We start from the raw sequence: 22,735 nt of genomic DNA on the forward strand, positions 1-22,735 counted from the left end.
AGAGGCACCTGAGACCCTGTGGCCCATGCTCTTAAGAGGGCCAGGCAGGAAGTTCAAAGATGAGGGGCAGAAGCTGGGATACTTAAGACTTTCCCTGGATGAGATGAGTAGAGTCAAAACACGGAGGCCCTGAACATTTGTCTATGGAAGGCACAGTCACATTCTCCCAGCTGCACCCCATGGCATCCACAGAGTTAGGTTTGTGAGCTAGCCCATGAAGCTAGCCTTCTAGGTCCAAACCTGTGTTGGGCCCCTAGGGACCACATTGCTTCTATGGAAATAGGATCCAAGCCGGAATTCCAGACTGTGTTGGCTCTGAACGGTCAGGATCCTTAGCTCCACTCCAGTGGCAGGAAGATCCATGGATGGAGGTTAACTCAGAGGTGGGTCTCACTAAGAACTCTTTCTTTCCCTGTGAGGCTGGGGCAGGGCCTCCTGGGGCCATGTCTCCACACCCATTTCTGTGCCCACCTTCTCTGTAGCTCTTTAATGCGCACCATAAGGTTGAGGTGGCCTTGAGAGTACTGCTCGATGACATCCCGAACGTCGTAGGGCTTCCGTGCTTGCTGTAGGTCAGAAAGACATGTGTCACTTTCCCCTGAGTCCTGTGGGCTCAGTTCTAAATGCAGGTTGAGGGGGCAGTGATAGGGAGGAATGGCTTAGAACACATAGAGCAGCAGACTTGACCCTTGCAAGTTGCCAGTTTAGCCTGCCTGGGCCTTCACCTTCTGTCATTTTACCAGAAGGACTAGCTAGCTCCTACTAGTCTATTGGCCCTGATTCCAAGCTTTCTCAGGAAGAACTGGCCCAACAGGCCAGAGACATGGTGTTGCATATCCACAGTCCATCTGGGCCCTAGACTGACATACTTGCTGATTCTTGGGGTGGGAGCTAGCACACCATGCATTCTAGATGCCCCCCAATGCCACTCAGACTTCCCATAACACAGTCTGGCTCTCCTGAAGGACGGACCCACCATGCCCAGGGTCATTCTACGCACCAGGACCACCACTTCTGTGGCCTACATACCCAACTACTGTTATGAGGCCAAGCTTGGGACAGCACGGGTTGGTCCTGTGCACATGTAGCTATGGCAGTCTAAGAACTGCACTTGATAATGTCTCCAGGTCTTATGATCTTCTGTAAGATGGAGATAGAAGCCCTAATCCTCCCTTCTCTAAGATGAGATTCTGAGCCTTGTCCTTGTCTTCTATAAAACAGGACACTGAGTCTGTTCCTTTTTTTCTGGAAAATGGACTGCTGAGGTCTACTCTGCTGTGTCTAGGAGGGAATGAATAAAATAAGAGCTAAGATGAGCAATGCCAAGGAATCCTGATGCAGCACCTTGTCAGTCAGAGGTGGCCATGACTGAGTTCAGGACCTGGGTCTCTCCTTAGTGCACACTGAAGGTCACCTCAGTAATAGGGAAGAGAATTTGTGGGTCAAAATGCTTTACAAAGTGTGTGGCCCCTCTAGGCATGCCTGGTAGTGCATGGGGCAAATGAACAAGGGAGACAGAAACTACAGCTTGAGGCAGTGCAGGCCTGGATGAGGAGAAAGACAGGTCCTTAGGTTGATCTATGGATGGTCTGAGAGTCTGAGGGCCACTGAGTCCAAGTGTGCATGGGTACCTTTGTTAGCCTCTTTGAACACACAAGTGATTAAACGGGTGGTGGGAGGTGTGAGTATGCAGGCCTGCAGATCAGGGTAGGGGGCTGCAAGCAGGGTACAGTTAAGAAGGATCGAAAAGCCAGGCAGTGGTGGCACATGCTTTTAATCCCAGCACTTGGGAGGCAAAGGCTGGTGGATCTCTGAGTTTGAGGCCAGCCTGCCTACAGAGTAAGTTCCAGAACAACTAGGCCACACAGAGAAACCCTGTCTCAAAAAAATTAAAAATTAAAAAAAATTTAATTAAAAAAAGGAGTAAGAGGAGGTCTAGAGGTACTCCACCAACCACCCATGACCAGAAGTACCCAGGTTGAAACTTATCTTGGAGCTGCTAAGCTCCCCTCCAGCATCTGGTTGGGGCTTGAGGTGTCTCTGTCAGATATCTGCCTGGATCTAGTATAAGAGACCATCTCAGCTTTCTCCTAAGCTTAATGTCCCCTTGTGGCAGCAGGAGCCAGAGATGAGCCAAGATAATGCTGCCTGTCCAGACTGACCGGACTATGGATGTGGGTGCTCAAGATAAACTTTCAGGGCTAAGAGGCCCTGGTTCCTCAGGCTAGACACAAAGGTGACTAGACAAAGACTTATCAGCCAGCAGGGCAGGCAGGTATGCCTTCATTAAGACCAGCAGGGGTAGGTGGGGAGCAGGTGGGTGAATGGCTGAGGCAAGAAATCTGGGTTACTAAGGTGGTCTGGAGCCCTTAGAGCCCTCCTCACAGGGGGCTCCCTCTTCACCTACCTCACTCTTCCTTGGAGGCCTTCCACCACCTGTCCATGTGTCCCCAGCAATAAAGCCAGCTCATTGTAGAGCCCTTACTTTTCTTTACCTAAAAGCCTCTGTACCCCACAGGGCCCCTCCAGCACCTGGGATGAGTGTAGCGGGGAGAAGCAGAGAGCAGGAAGGTAGGAGTTGTTTGGCCTGTTCTGGCAGCTTCCTGAGCCACTCTTAGGACCTAGTGTCCTTAGTCTGAAAGAAAGTGCAGGGCTCTGGCTCCTCAGCCGCCAAACATGTCAACAAACAGGCCCCTTGTTTGTTCCATAGAGAATGGATCTGAATGGGCCACTAAGATAACCTCTGACTCAAAGCAGGGCTACTTGGAAACCATGAGGGTCTTTGTGCTCCATGGGGTATCCAGACTCTAGACTTGGACCCCAGGGAACCATGGGCCTACCCAGCACAACGACATAAAACCTAGCAAGCAGGTACTGTACTGTTTCATGTGGAACCTACTCCAACATCTACAGGGGCCACATCTCAGCCTGGGGACTGTCATGACCTAGCAATTTCTCATGACCCTTTAAACACTAGCAATTTACGCTATACTGCTTCCCAGTAAGAGTGTCACACCCTAGCCCCTCCTTTGCCCCTGAGAGACTGTCTTGTCAAGATGTGACTCCCTATGGGGTTCTTGTGGCTCCTTGCCAACCTGGGAAGAGCTGGTTCTACGGGAGGCTGTCTCATCTTCCTCTTTTCTTTAGCACCTCAGCAGTGGAGCTATCGGGCACATGGCTTCTAAGTAGGGAGAGAGGCACAACTGCCATCTCCCTGGGGCCTTTGGACACTTCTAGTACATTGCCAGGTGCCTCCTGGATTTGGCCCCTGCTGAGTGTGATCCTTATTCCTTTTGACAACATGAAGTCCCTAGCTGTGGTGGGAGCTTGGGCGTAACTTGGTCTACTTGAGTTGTGACAGTACCAGGGGGTGCAGTCTAACAAGGGGGCAGCAGAATGCCACCATGGTACTGTTGAATGTGCACAGGGTCCCTCCAGGGTGGCAGTGAGTAGCTAGGGTGAGAAGCCACATGCTGTTCTCATTAGTGTCAGGAGCTTGGCAAGAGGGACAGTGGCTAGCTCAAAGGGCTATTCTTAGGGCTGGACTAGTAACAGTTGAGGAGCTGAGGACTACAATGAGTGAGACTCATGTCAACCAAAGCTCCTCTCATACAACAATGATAACCTAGGATGGGAACTGTTTTAGCCCCTACCTTTCACAGAATATGGAGGTTTTGGCTGCTTATGGATGGGGTGGGAGCTGTGCTGAGGGGACATTAGGAGCCTGTGTCAATCCCATGGCCTGGTGTGGAAGGTGTGGCCTGTAACAAGACACAGGGCTACCATTGAGATTATCCTTGGAGACTAAGGTAGGTTGTCCCAGCCTTCTTCCCCAGGGACAAGGGGCCTGTGGTAAGAGAATGCCCTCTACCCCTTGCTGCTGTTGACCTGTTCTCAAAGTGAGAAGTAAGGATTTGTCATCCCCATGACTTCTGCTCACAACTGTCCCATAGTAGAGGAGGAATATAGCCTGCCATTTATTGTCAGAGAGCCCTGGACTCAGGGCCTCAGGAGAACAACTCTGGAGGTGGGTTGATGGCAAATGGATCCCAGAGCTGCACTCTTGCCAGCTCAGGAGCTCCTGTTCACTATGCAGGATGCAGTGTAGGTACAGTAGGATACAGAAAACTCCAGGCTGGCTAAGAACAGGTGACACTTCTTGTCCAGGTAACATTGCCAGGTTGTCACTATCACAACCTTTCACAGAAGGAGAAGTAAGGCCATGTAATTCCTTCTATCAATCCAGATGGAGGGACAAAGGGTCCCTGGGCCAGGGCTGGGTATGGTGTCCTTGATGGAGTCTGCTGTCACAGCATATTGGCATCTAAGGGTGAGGGCATACTACCACTGTAGTCTTTTTGGGGTCGTGTGCACTGGACATGATCTCACCTGGAATTTCTTCTTGGCTACAAAGTACTGCATGCGCCTGATTACCTTGATGGTGGCCCGATGATGCTCCCGCAGCCTGTGGAGGAGGGGGAGCAGAGTGTGAGCAGGTTTCATGTTGGTAGCCCTTCAACACATGCCAAAGGTACCCTGGTCAAACATGGATGGTCTCTCCAGGAACAAGGAGAACATTCTATCCAGGGCTTGCCCTGTATCTAGAGAAGCCAGAGGCTAGGGTTTCTAAAAGGGAAAGGGAAGGTTGTCTCACCACAGGTGGGGAGAAGGATCCTTTCCCTGCTTGTATTTTGGAACTCGAGTAGGTGTTTGTACCCCTAGTTTGCAAGGGTTGCAACTCTAACAGCAGAGTCAGGGAATACCCTTAGAGGGGGTAGGACTACAGCCCTGTTAATGAGGGCTCTGTTCCCTGAGACTGCTCAGGGTTCTTCACTGGTTTATCTCTAAAGCTCCTTCTAGAAAGATCCCTTTAGAAACACTACCAGAGAAAGCAGGCCCATGACCAGGCCATCTGTGTGCACAGAAATTAGTCTGGAAGGCATCAGGGCAATAGAGAAGCCTGAAGAGTCTGTGAAGCTCAAATTTGACTAGCCATTGGCAACAGAGAACTGCTGGGAGCCTCTGGGAAAGCTAGACTTGAAGGGCCCCAAGCCCAGAAAACAAGAGGCAAGAGGAAGCCAGCCTACCCTCCAGGCTGTGCTTCCTTCTCAGAGAAGTGTGGGAAATGTCTACACCAGATGGGATGGTGGGGCTTCCTGGGCTGGGAGGAAAACAGTGGAGCCTGGGCTACAGAGCCACCAGGATACAAGTGACAGGATTCCAGAGAACAAAGGCTATCAGGGTATCTTTTTTCACACAGTTCCCCCTTGGAAATAGCTGTGGGTTCTCACAGAGCAATAGTGGCTGCTGGGAGGGAGTAAAAATAAAGCAGAGAAGCCAGCAGGCTCTTGCCACTGGGGACAGCAGGCTTGGGATTCAGACTGTTCTAGGATGGGGCCCCAGAAACAGCCAAAAATTTTTAGTTGAGGTCCCTGCAAAACCTCAAGCCCAAACTAGCCCAGATTTCTTTTTCATATTAGAGGAAAACCAACTCATCTGTACAGAGATATCTTGGAACTTCTGTAGTTTTTTGGTTTGCTTGTTTTTGTTTTGTCCATATATAAAAGTTGAAAAATAAGGGAAAAAACAGGTCCTAGCTAGAGATCTGCAGGTGTGTTGCATTCTGCAATCTCAACTGCTAAAGGCTCTCTCAGCCTCAGGAGATGGTTGTTTTTGCACTGTTTGAATTTGAGCTGACCTCGTGACCTAATGTGACTATAGAGTCCTGGGCAACTCACCATGTGTGGAAACACAGGTGTTGGGATTGTGGTGGGAGTGGTTGCAGGGAGGTGAGTGGAGGTGTCCAGCCATCAGTCAGCACTGATTGTAGACATGTGACTGAGCCATCTTGGACCACCCAGCCCTAAGCAAGCTACTGGTGCCTGCTGCTGCCTGAGTCATCCCCAGCACAACCACAGAGCCACCTTCCAGCAAAGCTGAGTCCACACTCCTGACCCATGGAGCTGTGAGCAAGACAAGTAACTGTTAAACCACAACAATTGCTTATGGTTTACTGCTCAGTAATAGGTAGCTGATAAAGAAATTAGAAGCTGGACACCTAATCCCAGATATTTAGAAGGCTATGCACGAGAATCATAAGTTCAGACCCTTCCTGGGTAACAGAGTTCAAGGCCAGCCTGAACAACCTAATGAGATCCTGCCTGAAGAGATGGCTTAGCAGTTAAGAGTATTTGATGCTTGTACTTCCAGAAGTACTGGGTTAAGTTTCCAGCACCCACATGGCACCTTACAACTATCTCTAACTCTAGTTCCAGGGAATCCAACACCCTCTTCTGAACTTCAAGGACACATGCTGCACACACACACACACACACACACACACACACACACACACACACACACACACACACACACAGGCAAAGCACCCATCTACATAAAATACAAATTTTTAAAAAGTTAAAAAAAAGAATGGGGAGCTGAGTGCGTTGGTGAATGCTTTTAATCCCAGTACTCAGGAAGCAGAGGCAGGTGGATCTCTGTGACTTGGAGGCTTGCCTGGACTATACAGAGAGTTCTAGGCCAGTTAGGACTACATAGTGAGACCCAGTCTCAAAAAGTGGGATGTGGGACTGGGAACATAGATTAAAGGTACAATGTTTGCCTAGCATGAACTGGCACCAATCCCTAGCACTGAGGAGAAAAGAGAAAGGAAGGAGTGGAAGAAGGAAGGAAAGAAAAACAAAAGTTATTTTAGAATTCAGAGGTGGGACATTGAGACATCAACCTTATATATAATATTTGGCATTGATTTTAGAACCAGAAAACAAAAAAGGCAGATGACAGAAGGCTGGAACATGTGGTGGTGTCTGCAATTAGTGAGACCTCTACGTGTGTTGGAGGGAGAAAGAACATTGTTTTAGGGAGGAGTATGAAAATAGTGGCTGTTAAAGATAGCTGAAAATCCCTCTTTGTTCCTGCCATTAAAGATCCAAGGCTGTTTCCACCACAGTGGAAGCAGGCTATGTGTTGTAAGCTTCGGCCTCAAAAGACCTGCAGATTTCACTTTTACCCTCTCAGAAAATGTCTGCCTCCTGGACAAGTCCGAGCTAGCCTGCTCAAAAGGCTGAGTGAAGAAGGAGAGTTGAAGGGTTCGGATGACAGCTGACAGCTTCAGGCATGTGAGGCTGACACTGCTCAGCCACCAAGTGAGTGTTCTGCCCCCAGGAGTGCGCCCAGCAGAGCAGCCCAGAGTTTGACCTAGAGAGTCATTGGTAGATAGATAGATGTGGTTTGCATCAGACTTTCTAGATGAGAACTTTAAGATAACTGTGATGGATAGAGTCAAGAAAAAAAGATGAACAGATGAAGGATTTCGCCATATGATAAACGTTATCTCCAAATACTGAAAAAGAAATTCTATAAAAGTCAGGCATGGCAGCACATGCCTGTCATTCCAGAACTTGGGAGGTGGAGGCAGGAAGAAGGATCAGGAGGTTCAAGGTCATCCTTGGCTACATAGAGGTTTGAGGCCCGCCTGAGTTACCCGAGATGCTGTCTAAACCTCATTCTATGATTCCCTCTAAAATTAATTAATTATAAATAAATCATGAGTAAAAGAAAAAAGATAAAGAAAGGGCAATACAATAGTGGAAATTAAGAATGCAATAGGTAGTTTGATAAATGAGGCAATGTAGTTAAAAAAAAAGAAAGAAGAAAAATAGTAAGAAAAAATGGATAAGAATAAGATGGTAGAGAATGTGCATTTAAGTGAATTGATATTCCATTAAATAGATCAGGATTGTCAGTCAGGATTAAAAACAATGACATGAACTCATTAAAAGCATAAACAAAGAGAGACTGAAAGGAAGGGGCAGAGAAATGGGGATCCTAGCATAGCCCTTTAAACACAGGCATCTGTAAACCAGCACCAGGCACTGCAGAGTCAGACAAAGAAGATTTCAGAGTTACAAATTATCAGCTCAGGGCAAGCTGGTAAAGTGCTTGTCTTACAAGCAAGGACCTGAGTTCCTTCCCCAGAACCTACCTTAAAAACAAACAAACAAACAAAAAACCAGGTATAGTAGCTTGTGCTTACAATCCTAAGGCTGGAGAGTAGAGACAAGAAGATCCCTGGGGCTCATTGGCGGGCCACCCTAGCCCACTTGGCAAGTTCCAGACCAGTGAGTGATCCTGTCCCTCAAAAAAAAAAAGTACACAGCACTTGAATGGGATCCAAATGTTGTCCAGGGTTTCCACCCACTCCTATATGAAAATATGTCAGTTTGGCAGGAAAAGATCAATTCCAAATCTGTATGCACCTACAAATATAACCTTAAAACATGAAAAGCAAACTGGGAGAACAAAATGGTGAAAGAAAATCTACAGCCATAATGGGAGATTTGAACATACCCCTTGGTTATGGATTGAAAGGATGCCAAAGCATCAACAGAGACAATTACGAACAATCTGAGTGTCGTCCACCCTTAACTGACATGACAAAAACCACACCATCGCAGCCCAGCACATATAAGTATTTACAAAGATACCAAGTTCTAGGTTTTAAAAGCAATTTTCAACAAATTTCAAAGAAGTTAAATCATGTTTTGCATGACCACAATAAAATTAAACTAGAAATCAAAGATATTACCAGGAAATCCCCAAGTGTTTTGGAAGTTAAATGATCTAAGTAGCCCAAGGTCAAATAAAAAGAGTCTTATATGAATTAGAAAATAGTTCTAACCGAATAATAAAAATGTATCAAAACTTATAGCTAAAAATTGAGTGTGTGGTGTACACTTCTAAACTCAGCAACTGAGGAAGCCAAGTCTTGAAGACCACAAGTTTGAAGCCAACCTAGGTTACTTAGCAAGATGCTGGTCTTGGTCTACAGAGTGAGTTCCAGGACAGGCTCCAAAGCTACACAGAGATACCCTGTCTCGAAAAATCAAACCAAACCAAACAACAAGAAACAAAAAAAGAAAACAGTAAGATGGCTCGGTAGGTAAGGGTGCTTGCTGCCAAGCCTGAAGACCTGAGTTTGATTCCTGGGACTTGCTTGGTGGAAGAAGAAAAACCAACTCTCAAATGTTGTCCTCTGACCTCTACATATGGGCCATGGTAATGTACCCCCACATGTACACATATAAATAAATGTGATAAAAATTTAAAAATTATGTCTCCAAAAATATAGTTAAACAAATGTTGGAGGTACATTGAAATATGGACACTGAAGGGAAGATAATATATGGTCTTAAATGTGTTTGCTAGAGGGGAGGCTGAGATCCAGCTCAAGTTAAAAAAAAACAACAATACAACAACTAAAAAAAAATACAAAACAAATTTAAACCTGAAAGAAGTAGAAGAGATAATAAAGATAAGCCCGTAAGTTGATGAAATAAAAAATGAATGTTGCATTAAAGAAAATCAGCAAAGCTAACATTTGGCTTTCCAAAGAGACTAATAAAATTGATAAAACTTTTAGCAAGATAGATGGAACAGGGTGAGAGGGAATCACAAATCATCAGTGCTGGGAGTTAAAAAATGAACACCACTGTGGAGCCTGAGACATAAAAAAAATCTATTTAGAGGATAATATGAACAAAAACAATAGATAAAATAGATTAATTCATCAAAACATGTTTTAAGAAAAGAAGAAATAAATACAAACTGCCTTATGTTAATGGAATTACACTTGGAATTTTAACAATCTTTCTACAAAGAAGTTGGTCTAGAAGACTTAACCAGTGAGTTCTTCCCAACACCAGAGGAAGAACTTCACAACTATATACAAAGCTTCTTACAGGGCTTTTATGAGGCAGCCTGGCCTTGATACCCAAATGTGACAAGGATATTCCTGAAAGAAAACTCAAGGGTAATGTCTGTCCTGGATGTGGAGGCAGCCTCTAAAAACCAGCAGCCAGTGAGATCCAGGGCTCATGTCAAGATGCAGGATCAGCGTGGCTTAATCCAGTTATGCAAGGCTGGCTTAGCATTTGAAAATCAATCAACGGAGCTCACCACATCAACAGAACAAGGAAAAACATATAATCAACTCAAAAGATGCAGAAAAACACTTGATAAAGTTCAAGACCTAGTTTTAATTAAAAACATAACTTCTAGCAAAGTAGGAAACACAATTTAAAAAAAGAAAAAAAATGAAAATTGAAACAAAAAAATCCTAAACACTAAGCATACATCATGTTTAATGACAATGTAGAAATCACTTTGTTCCTGAGATGGCATGTTCCATATTTTATAACAGTGTCCATAAAGTCCCAGCTTGTGCATTAAGGAGAGAAAAGGCAGGATTGATTGACCTGGCAAAATGGTTCACTGAGTAAAAGGGCTTTGCTACCAAGCCTGGTGACTGGAGTTCAATCTCCAGAACCCACATGTTAGAAGAAGAGATTGATTCCTGCAAGGAGTCTTCTGACCTCCACATGCGTGCTGTAGCAGGCTCACTCCCCATGCAAATAAAATGTAACTTAACAATAGAATAAAGTACTTGGGAGGCAGAAACAGGTGGATCTCTGTGAGTTCAAGACCAGCCTAGTCTACACAGTAAGTTCCAGGACAGCCAGGGCTACATAGAGAGACCCTGTCTGAAAAAAACCCAAAAAAATCAAAACTAAACTAAACAAAAACAAACCAAAAAGCCCCCCCTAAAAAATGAATTAAAAAATGAGTTTAGCAGAACCCCGACATTGTTGGGCATGGACATGGCAGCTCATGTCTGTAATCCCAGAAATTTAGGGGCCAAGAAATGAAGATTGGAAGAGGGGGCAAGCTTGGTTCTACTAAAAGTTGTATTTTTTATCTGCTAGCAACAAATAATTAGTCCACAGAATAAAGACACTAACTGTAATAGTGTCAAAGTTTATACATCCATTTAAATTGCTCACAGGTGAGGCCTATAGGCAGAAAAGCATTGATCACAGTGAGAGCTGAAGGTGACTTGAATTCATGGAGGCTAAAACATGTTATCTGTGAGGCCAGAGAGATGGCCCCATGATAAAGAGCACTGGATTGCTCTTCTAGAGGATATGGGTTTGATTCTTAACACCCACATGATAGTTCACAACCATCTGAAGACTTCTTGTCTGGAGGGTACTGCATGCACATTGTACACATACATACATGCTGGCAGAACACTCATACAAATAAAAATAATAATAAAACATTAAGAAAAGCCCTCAATGTAGCTGTGCACAGTGACATATACCTTTAATCCCAGCATTTGGGAGGCAGAGGCAGAGGCAGATAGATCTCTGTGAGTTCAAAGCCATTATGGACTACATGGTGGGTTCCAGGACAGCCAGAGCAATACAGCAAGACCCTATCTCAAACAAACAAACAAAAAAGCAACAACAACAAAACCCCTTCTTAGTTACACAAAGACTTTCTTTAAACTTTGGTACAGATTTCTCATTCCAGTTTCTATCATTTTTCTACCTTTTGAAACTGACAATCTGATCTTAAAATATTTATGAAAATACCAAGCACCTTTACCTAACCCAAGGCTATGCGGGCATTCAGTGGCCTTTCACAGCCTTATCTCTCTACTGTGGTAATTCTGAAAAACATCTACTATGTTGAAGACTTACACAATCAGAGTTCAAGTATCACAGTGAGATGGGTGATGGGTACAGCACTTTCAGAGCATGTGTGAAGCCCCTTGGTTTGATCTCACATAAACCAGGTGTGGTTGCTCACCCTGTAATCCCAGCACTCAGGAGTTGGAAACAAGATCAGAAATTCAAGGTCATCCTTGGCTAATACAGTGCTTGAGGCCACCTGGGGCTATGAGAGACCCTGTCTTAAACAAACAAACAAACAAACAAACAAACAAAGGTCATAGGGTTGGAGAGATGGCCCAAGGGGCAAAGTGCATGTCATACAAGCATGAGGAATGAGTTTGAATCTCCAGAACCCATGTAAAGCAAAGTGGAGTAGTGCACATTTGTAATCCCAGTCGCTCCCACCGTGAGATAGGACTTAGAGATGGGGGAATCCTGGGAGCTTGCATGCAGGCTAGTCTGCAACTGAGAATGGTACAAAATGGAAGGCAGGCAGGGCAAATACCTGAGGTCATTCTCTAACCACCATATATGCACTGTGGCCTGCATGCCTCCATTACACAAATGAGCACGTATGTACACACACACAAACACACACACACACACACACACACACACACACACACACACAATCACACACACAATCACACACATACACACAAAATCACATATCCATAGCACAAAGAAAAATCCCAGTAAAGCTGCATGGTGGGCAGGGCTACCAGACAGAGCAAGACCTTAGATGTCATAAACACGTATGTGGCTTCTGAGTCTATCACCAAACCTCTGTCTCAACAGGAAACCAATGTTCTCAGTAGACGTGATTAGACACCATAAGAGACAGATACTGTGATTCCTCCTGCACCACAGCTGCAAAGCTAGTTTGTCAGGCCTTGAACAGGAAGGTAGAGAGATCAGGTTGTGAAAGGCCACTGAATGCCTGCATAGCCTTGGGCCACGTAAAGGTTTCTTCATGGAATCCTGGGAGCATGAGCTGTTAGAGAAAAATGCTTGACAAACTGGAGGCTTCTTGAAACCCTTCATTCCAGGCCTGGCCTGAGGAGATATGACTCTATCCTTTTTCCACCACCCTGGAAGGCCTGAAAGTGGGTGAAAAGTAGGGCTCCATGCATATGTCACTGGGAAGGGTCCCTCATCAACCATGATTGTGGTCTTGAGAACTTTCAGTCTTGGCTGTAGTCACTACCAACCTGAATCCTATGTTCTTCATCACTTGGTTTTAGTTTTCATATGTATTTTTATCATGCCTATATGTGTACCTATAAAGCATGTATTTTTTAATTTTGGTGATTCAATGAAATAAAAGAGCTGGGCATGGTTGCACATGCTTATAATTCCAGCACTCTGGAAGCTGAGGCAGAAGGTTTACTGTGAGTGTGAGGCCAGCCTGGGCTACAGAGTGAGACCCTGTCTCAAAACAAATGAGTAGATAAACTTAAGCAAAGGTTTTTCAGCCCAGCCTTGGTATGGTTACTCCATTGTCTAGAGCCACTTATGTGGCTGTCTGTCACTGGCTCAGTCACATGAGCTGATATAAAGTTCTCCTTAGTATGAACATCCATGTTTATTAATTCTGTTTCCTCCTGACAAGGGTGTGGCTAGTGCTAGGCCTCAGGCCCATGGACAGGGCTATGACATGCATTCCCTTTTCAAGTTCTCAATACTAGAGTTTGTTGTGAGTGCAAAGCCAGGCATCCCTTGCTATGTGACTCCTTCGCCTCAGAGGTGATGCCACATTTTCAAAGTGATGGCTATACACTCACTGATCAGCAAAATGTGCTTCCTCTGCTATAGTGGAAGCAGGCTGGCGGGTCCTCAAAATGTTTAACATAAAAACCCCACCTCTGCATATGTATCCCGAGAAATGAAGACATATATCCAAGTAACAACTCCAATGTGAGTGTCATAGTAGTGTTGCTCAGAGTAGATCCAAAAGTCCATCAATAGACAGACACAGTTTGTCCATACAACTGAACATCATTCAGCTATACAAACTAAGAATGTTGACATGTTGACACGTACAACAAAATGGGTAAACCTACAGGGCATTGTGCTAGGTAAAAGAAGCCACCCACGATGGACTCCATGCTATAGACTCCCAGTTCTATGAAATGCTCAGAATAGCACATTGTAGAAATTCGAGATTGGTGGTTCTGTAGGCAGGGGGGATAGGGAGTGACTGCTGATAGGTGAAGGTGGCTTTTGAGGGTGATGAAATGCTATAAGGTTAGCTAGTGGTGATGGCTGCAGAGTGCAACCATGCTGACGTGTGCACTGAGGTGGGCATTGTAGCAGGAGTGTCTGCCCTGCAGGTCACTGCAGAAAGCTCAGCTAGAGAGATAGGGAGGTTCTGGAAAGTGGAGAGATTCCCTTTTTCAGGGTGTTCCAGCAGGAACCCTGGCAAGCACCCGAGGAGCACTGAAGTTGGTCTCATTCCCTCCCTTTGGGCACAGTAGCCCATCCTTACCCATTCTACCCAATCCCCAGACTGCGGATCACAGGGGTTGCTTCCACTGGACAAATCCCAGATCTTGTGATTTCCCCGCCCAACACTGCAATCCTTTCTGAAGCTCCCTACTACGCCCGATGACATCTGCATTCTCAGGATAGCCCACAGCTCAGTGTCAGTGAATTTTGACTCCCTTGGCAGGTCTAAGTGATGTCTCATCACATACAGTGTTCAATGGGTGGTTCTTGTGTCTTTGTCAAATTATTTCCATATCAGCCATCAATGTGAGCCACCCCTTGCTGGGCCCCCGCCCAGGCCAGCCATAGCAGACATTCTTGTTTGGCACTAACATTCTGCAGGGTCTCAGGGGGCAGGTGGCTGCAATGCAAAGGTCACCCATTTCAACTGTCCCAGAGCTGAAAGAGGAGGGCAATTCTGTTTCCCCAGAGTCAAGGCTCTTGGGTCTGAGTGTCTGCATACACTAAAACTTCATCTCCAAGGAGACTGTGGTAGGGCCTTTGGGAGGACATTAGGTCATGAGAGGGGCACCCACATGAATAGGGTTAATGATCTTATACAAGAAGCCTGAGGGGGTTTAGTTATCTCTTTTTGCCTTTCTGCCATCTGCCAGAGGACACACAGAAGACACTATCTATGAGGCAGACATAGTCCTCACTAGACACTGAATCTGTCAGAGCCTTGAGTCTGGATTTCTCAGTCTTTAGGATTGTGTATAGTAAATCTTTATTGTTTGTAAATCATCCAATATGAGGCTAGTACTGAACTTGGCACTGAGTATGGGGTGCTGATGAAAGATTTGGTGGCAGTGTTGGAAAAAGGAGCAGGCAGGGGCCAGAAGGGTTCTGAAGCACATGAAGAGAGACTGAGGATGGCCTGTGTGTGGCCTCAGAAGACAGAGTTTAGAGACTTCCTGGGGATGGGCAAAGAGCTACAGCTGGGGTGCTGGTAGGAATGGGGAACCATGAGGGCTTGGTGGAAACATAGAGCTATGAAGTAGCAAAGAACCTGGTGGGATTGTGTCCCAGAGCCTTAGGGTTTGTATAGGATGGCACTTCTGAGAAATTGCCAAGAGTATTTAGCAGAGGCTATCCCTCAGCCAAGTTTTCATGGTGCTACCTAGCTTCTCTTGATTGTTTATAGCACAGAGTGAAAGGAGAGTCACAAGCCAGTGATAATCACAAGGAAAGCAAAATGTACCGACCTGGATAAGACTCAGCTACCAGAAGGAAAAAGAAAATGAAATGGCTCCCGGCATGGTGGCATACTCTTGCAGTCTCAGTGTTCAGAAGGCTGAGACAAAAATACTGCCTAGAATTCAAGTCAGCCTGGGCTAATACCAGCCAGCCGGGACTACAGAGCAAGATGCACAGTAAGACCCTCTTTCAAACCAACCAGCCAAATGGAAAAGAAAGAAAAAAAGGTGTGTTCACAAGAAAGCAGAAGGGGAGGAGATCAAAACGTGGTGTGACAGAAGGGGAACTGGTCCTGCTCTTCAGGTCACGCAGAGACCACAGAGACATTTCAGGGAGCTTTAGGGCCACCTTTTCCCTTACGCCTCAAGCCTCTGCTTCCTGAGTTCCAGTTCAGGGTCCCTGGGATGTCCTAGCTGGGGCTTCAGTGGTAAAGTGGTGGCACAGTGACTACCCCTCCAGGGGATGATAAGTCTTGGTGGCCTTCATGGGGCCATTTCTATCAGGTATAGGAGCTGAGGGCAGAGCTGGCTCCACTAAGAAGATACCCCAAAGAACTACAGAGCTGAGGCAGAACTGCCACAGGGTGGGGCAACAAGAGAAATTCCTAGTCCAGCCATGGGGATAGGCTTGTCTCTAAAACCCAGAGTGGCAGAGCCATCAGCATTGAACTCCAGCCTGGATAACATATGGGATATATCCTGTCAAGCCACAGTGTCACTGCTTCGTGGAGTCTTGGCTCACTGTTCTCAGAAAGTGGGACAAAGACTAATGGTTCTCAGCCCTTACCAGTTAGTGCTGTCTGTCCTCTTGGGATTTGGATGTACTTGAGTCCTGCCATTCTTTTCTTCTTATTTATGTCTTCCTTTTGTAAGGGGATGTCTTCTTCAGGCTGGCCCCACTATAGTAATTTGGAAGCTCACAGCCCTTGTGATTTCACAGGCTAATAGCTCTGGAGACCAATTTGCCTCAGGATGAGTCTGACCCTGGACTCACTCATTTTGGACACTGGAGACTCTTGTGTCAGTACTGGAATAAGATAAGATCTTGAGGGCTCTGGGGATTCAGTGACTGCGTGAGCCTGTGAAAAGGACATGAACTTGAGGAAGCCAAGTTTGAATGCTATGATCTGGGTGGTTATACTGCAATCTGTCTAAGTCTCATGCATGGATGATACATTCCCAGTGCGATGGCATTGGAAAGTGGAGTCTCAGGGAAGGGATTAGGTCATGAGGGCAGAGCTGCATGAATAGGATTAGTATTATTATTTTTTTTTTTTTTAAGAAGCCCGAAGGGCTGGGGACGCGGCTCTGACAAGTTCTTGCTTAGCAGGCACCAAATCCTTGGGTTTCATCCCTGGCATAAGCCAGGTGATGCACATGTCTAATTTCACTACTGAGGAGGTAGAGTCAGGAGGATCAGAAGTTCAAAGTCATCCTCAACTACATAGTGAGTTTGAGACCAGTCTGGCATACATGAAACCCTATCTCAAAAAGGAGCATCAGAGGAGGAGGAAGAGAAGAAACCATCATTGCCACCATAGTCACTGCTGCCCAAGGAACTTGTTCACTCTTCTCCCCAGTCATGTGAGGATTCACAGAAGTTGCCCTCTGTGCAGCATACAGAGCCCTTATGAAGCATTTGAATGGTACTTTGCAGATGCTGAATGATACACCCCCACTCATACATTTACCAGTTGAAGGTGTTTTGTTATAGAGTCCCAAATGACAGACACTATAATATTCCTAGGACCCTCAGAGACCACATAGCCCAGACCAGGTAATATAGTTACTAGTTCCCCCTCACCTAAGTGAGTTGGTTCAGTTAATATCAACTTTCCTTGGTCCAAATCACCTCAGTTGAGCATCATTGAGGTGAACATAAGTGAGCTCCACTCAGCATAGTGCAGCAAAATAAAGCTTGACCCCCAAACTGCAGAGGACTGTCTTGTGGTGCAAGAAGGATGGGTAGGCCTGATTCTTCCTCAGAGGCCTCTCAGGCTTGGGGATGATGGTGTCACACAAGTCTACTACAGAGTTGAGTGTTGATGTGTGGGGAAGGGGTTTTATAGAAAAGTGCCTCTGCAGAAATCTGTGGCCTATGCTATGGGCCTCAGATGGAGCCTACATGTGGCGGGGCGGGGGGTGGGGTGAAGAGGGCAGAATATAGTAGGACCTACCCTCCATAGTGGTCCTAAGACCAGAACAAAACCCCAAATAAGCTCAAGCCCATGCCACCAGCATTGTCCTTGATGGGGACACCTGGAAGAGAGCAGGTAAAAGTGAGGGAAGCTGGTGTGGAAGGGCTTCCTAAGGAGCTGAAACAACCAGGCAGGGACTTGACCATTAGTGGGGACATATAGACCAGAGTAGGCTGCATTTGCTAGATAAATCAAAGGGATGAAAGGCAGAATTTGGAGACAATAGGACAGCCAGGAGTGGCCCAGTCTGGAGAGGAGAGTGGGGGCCAGGCTATGTGCATGGGGCCCCTGCCTGACACGCTAGCATTTTGCCCTGTGTAATGGGCATGAACCAAGCACTTCTGTGGATATGGTAATTCCTTTACCTACAAGGAACAAGATCCAAGATGTCAAGCAGATACCCAAGGCCACAAGCAGTTCTGAGCCATCTAGCTAGAGGAGAGACAACACAATTAGCACTGTCTTCTTTTTCCTTCTTTACAATTTTACAGATTTGTTCTTCCTGTGGGTCTTGGCAACCCAGCAAGCAACTGTTTTCTTTCCTTGTTAACTTAGGAACTTTCTTCTTTTCATTCAAAGGATATACTTTATGGCCTCTCTTTGGCATATATGAATGGCCAGCACCATGACTGGTTTATTTATTTATTTATTTATTTATTTATTTATTTATTTATTTATTTGCTATTTGTATTATGTTTTACTATTAAGTAAAATGAGAGTTTAAAGGCAAGCCTTGTGACACCTAGATGACAGACCCGATGACTGAGAAGGTTAGTTACTAAGTGGCTAATGCGTAGGTAACATAAACTGTGTGGATATGGTGGACAGGGGCCTGATTCATATCCCAGGTGGGACAGAGTGTGATGGCATGAATCTCATAACACTACTGAATGACAAGCAATTAAAAACTTATGTATTGTTTATTTCTAGAATTTTCCATTTCATATTTTCTGACCATAGTTGGAGTAACGAGAAGGCAGAAAGTGAAGCTGAGGACAAAGGAGATGACTGTAGTCATACAATGACAGTTTTGTGGGAGGGGATACTTCAAAAGATTAGGTAGAGTGGAGAAATTGTTCATCCAAGGAGACTGACACCACTAGGGTGGGAGAGGGTGAGCTGAATATAAGGTGAGAGATGAAAGCTGTGAGCAGTCCAGGCACATTGGTCCAAGGAAAGGAGGCTTGCTTAGCAGTGTGGCTTGAGGAGGCTCTGTGTAGTTACCATTCCAACAGGCCCACATAAAACAATAAGCGAACACAAGCTACCCAGAAACCAATATCAGGCAGCACAGCCATACCGAACATCATTTGTGAGCACACCTGTCCTCATGCTGACCCGAGGGGTGTTCCTGATAGGCTCCTTTTGCCGATAGACTGCAGGTTCAGAGATGCTGAGCACTGTGTGGTAGCTTCCACAGATGTACAGGCACATGGTATTGCAAATCCTTGTGCCTGCTTTTGTTCATCTCATAGTGAAGAGGAAGAGTGACACTTAAGGAGTAACCCATCCAGGACAACCACATATCTCAGAACAGCAACCTGGTTTTGTGAGATGTGTGCCTTGTGAAAGGAGGAGAATGGTTAGGCTTGGTGGCACACACCTGTAATCTTAGCACCTGGGAGACTAAGGCAGGAAGATTGCCACAACTTTGAGACCAGCCTGGTCTATGTAGTGAGTTCCAAACAAACCAAGGCCCCATAGTAAGACCTTGTCACAAAAATCAAAATGAACAAACAACAGAATCAGTGGTTGATAGGAAGCTGCTGACCTGTCTCAAGAGTCTGGACCACTGGGTATACAGGTTGAGTCCTCAGCCCCACCCCACAGCTCTTGGCACTAATGAGGCTCATGTTTTCACATCAGGGAAGGGAGTTGCAGGGAAGGGGTGAATGTCCACTTTGAGTATCAGCTTAGTCCTCCCTTTACTTTGCTGGCAGAGACCACAATTTCTGGCCTGGGCCATCTCCCAAAGATGACACCCTTTGCTTCTGTGGGCTAGGGTGAAGGGGGAAATTTCCTGCCCTATAAGAAAAGCTCCAAACCCATTGCTACTCTGGGATTCAGACAGTGCCAGTAAATTCTTTGATTTTTGAGTGTCTCGGGAGCCAGAGAACCCAGAAAGAAAAGAATAGATAAAGTTTTCTTTATGTTGATGAAGAAGTATCCTAGGAGGAAGGAATGCCAAGGACAAGACTTGCTGTAGCTCTGAGACTCACACAATGACTCCAAATCCAATGGGAGGGGGGGGGTGCCAGTGCCCCAAGGTACTGCGATGGCCTGAAAGTCTAGGGGAACCTGTGTGGAGCTGCTGGGTAGGAATGACAAAAAATGACACGTCTTTGTCTAGGTTTGTACCAGGAGGAACTGGTGGACAGAGGTGAAAAACTGGCAAGGTTGGGGTGTGGGTGGGCACTGGAGAGGACCCATTTTAATCCTGGGGAGAAACCAGGAAGGTTGGGGTCTGAACAAGTGCTGGGGAGGACCCTCCTCCAGTCCTGGGGAGATTATGAGGACGTTTGTTGCAGACTGTCAGCCCTCATTAAGTTAATGGAACTGGCGAGTTGGCCGGTTTCCAGCACATTGGAGAAAGAAAACAAGAAAAGCGTTTTCAGCAAAAGAGCTGAGAGATCCCATTTCGCTCGGCAGCCCCAGGAGATTAGGGGCCATTGGTAATGGCCTCACTGAAATGGCTTATTGGGGACTTGTTGATTAAAACAAGGGAGAGAAAACTCCTAATGTCTAAGAAGAATTACATGGGCTACGCCTAGAGAAGTGTTTTGTGTGTATTTCCTTGTGAACTACATAGCAACCTGGGCCCAACCAGGGCCTCTGCAGCCACTTGGGTTACAAGCAGGAGAGGAAAAGACAGGAGTTAAACTAGAAGAATTCAGGAGGTAGCTCTCTGAGCCTCCTAGAGAGGGACTCAGCAGCCCAAACCACTAGATTTCTAGTACATCAAACCCCTGAATTTGTGCAGGACTGGCAAACCTGGGACCTCTGACCCAGCCTTTCTGGATGGGCAGAAAGTCCTGGATGAATTTGCCATAGTGTGCTCATGGTGGACTGGCTTCTCTGGGACATTTTGCTATGTGTCCAGATGTTTTTCTCACAGACTCACAGGCTGTCGAGTCACCCACCAGCCTACCTGATGACCAACTCCCAAGGGTTTGGCCTTGGGTTGAGGGCTCTGACTTGCTCCAGTCTCATCTTACCCTGGAATATATGGCATCCTCCAGCATTGACCCGAACCCTAGACTCAGAAGGCCTCAGGTGGGGAGCCTGCAGTTCCTACTCTGCCCTAGGCGCCCCAGCAAAATACCCTAGTCCCTTAACATTTTTGTTGACTTTTTGCCTATGTTCCTTCTCCTTCCCTTAACCCATTTAATACATTTTTTTTTTTTTTTTGGTGCAAGCTTCCCAGTCATCACTGTACCTGTGCTTTTAAGCACGTTTAACGTCTCAAATCTTCTCCCTTGTACAAATAAGGACAGAGACCAGAAAGGCTCAGCTTTTGCCCTCAGGTCATACAGCCTTGGAGGGGAAGAGTAGCAGCATTCAGAGTCCATGCTTTCCCAGCAGAGCAGAGTGTTCAGTCTTATCTCTAGCTGCTCCCATGCCCCGCACCCTGGAGTCAGGCCCCTCTAATACCTACCCTTTACTTCCCATGTTCCTCACCCTTGTCCCCAAGCCCCTTCCCAAAGAGTCTTTTCTAGACTTGGCTGGTAGGTTCTGGCTCCACACTGGAAACTGGAGGCTGTTGAGCCCAAACCAGATGGAGGAATTAGATAAGGTCTGTGAGGCTTGCCTGGGACAGAACCTCCTTCCTTCTAAAACCCAGGTATGAGGTGAATGCTCACCAGGATCCCCCCTTCACTTTCACTCTAAGAATAGTAGGAGGGGGCTTTCTTGACAGGGCCTGAAGCCTCCCCCTATTTTGGAGGCCTGGACCAAGCCCTGCCACCCCTAAATATGTGCTGTCACACCATTCAGTTAGCCAAGAGTTACCCTTCAGTCAAGGTTAGAATCAAAGACAAGGTAACATCTGCAAAGAGGGAAGTATCTCTCCCAAGGGTGAAGGCCCAGAAGACTGTCAAGAGGCATGGACGCTGGCCTACTGACTTCTACTTTCTGGGCTAATCTGTTTCTCTCACACAGAATCCCTAAGGTCCAGAAAGCTTAGCCTACCCTGAGCACAGATGAAATTGGCTTGGTGTTGGAGAGGAAGGATCTCCACTGTGAGCTCTGCCTCTAAGACCCTATGTCTCAGGCTTCCTGGGGCTCTTATACCTACCCTTGGCTCCTCCTTGGTAAGCTGTCCCCCACCCTGGACTTCTATTTCTCTACATTTGCCTGGCCAGGGCACCATCAGCCAGGTGCAGTACAGGTAAGGCAGGTACGGATACTATCAGGATACTGACGAGGCCCATCTATGGGAACCCCTGGGGACATTCTGAGTGGGCTCATGGCCGCACAGCCCATGAAGACCCCTCACCTCTAGTCCACCGCACTAAGTTCCCCAGTTCACTTGCTGTGTCAAATATAGCATCTTCCTTCTGGGATCTACACGTGGGTCTCCTCCCTGTCAAGAAAGCCCCCTCCTACTATTCTTAGAGTGAAAGTGAAGGGGGGATCCTGGTGAGCATTCACCTCATACCTGGGTTTTAGAAGGAAGGAGGTTCTGTCCCAGGCAAGCCTCACAGACCTTATCTAATTCCTCATTAGGTGAAGTAGTTGAGGGGGGGCATACCAGCCCAACTTGTGCTTCCCAAAGTGGGGGAAACTTTCCTCTCTACTCATCCAAGAGCTAGGGTCAAGAGGAGCTCCCCTGTCTGCCTGGGGAGCTGAGGGTTTAGTCCAGGCTCTTCCTTGCCTACTCCTGGGCTTCTTTCAGACCCAGTCCATGAAGGAAGAGCTGGCCTCCTGCCCAGCACTAGGCCCTGCCCTTCCCTATGCGTAAATTGTGAAGTTCTGTAAACCTAACACTGTTCTCAGAGCCTGGGCTGAGCTTCCTTCCAGAGTGTCCTGTTCTTGTAGAGAAGCAGCTTTCCCATGATGTGGGTCCAAGATGGCTTGCTCTAAACCAGAGACTGTTTTGAGACCATGTTATCTAGCTTCATCTGGGAAGGCCAAGGAAGCAGGTTCCACAGTGCTGGTTGCCTTACCTGCTCAGGCTAGCCCCACCCATTCCTCTTCCTCCCCAGAACCTTCCTGCTGGCCTCTGAACACTGTCCACCATGATCCCCCAACCTGGCCTGGTTATTCACTTCCTCTCCCTGTGTCCTTTATCCTGCCCTACCTTTCTTAGACCTGACCC

At 46.5% G+C, this 22,735-nt stretch overlaps 1 protein-coding gene across 1 annotated transcript in view; it reads right to left on the reverse strand.

Moving 5' to 3' along the window:
- Kcnq1 (potassium voltage-gated channel subfamily Q member 1) overlaps positions 1-22,735 on the reverse strand; it is a 326,442-nt gene that overhangs the window by 65,258 nt on the left and 238,449 nt on the right. Inside the window, exons 12-13 of the mRNA XM_027408856.2 lie at positions 4,390-4,465; positions 472-566 (exon numbers count right to left, since the gene is read on the reverse strand). Coding sequence (XP_027264657.1) covers positions 472-566; positions 4,390-4,465 — 171 coding nt within the window. The remainder of the gene's footprint in view (positions 1-471; positions 567-4,389; positions 4,466-22,735) is intronic.

This window comes from Cricetulus griseus, chromosome 3, assembly GCF_003668045.3.
Source record: "Cricetulus griseus strain 17A/GY chromosome 3, alternate assembly CriGri-PICRH-1.0, whole genome shotgun sequence".
NCBI lineage: Eukaryota > Metazoa > Chordata > Mammalia > Rodentia > Cricetidae > Cricetulus > Cricetulus griseus.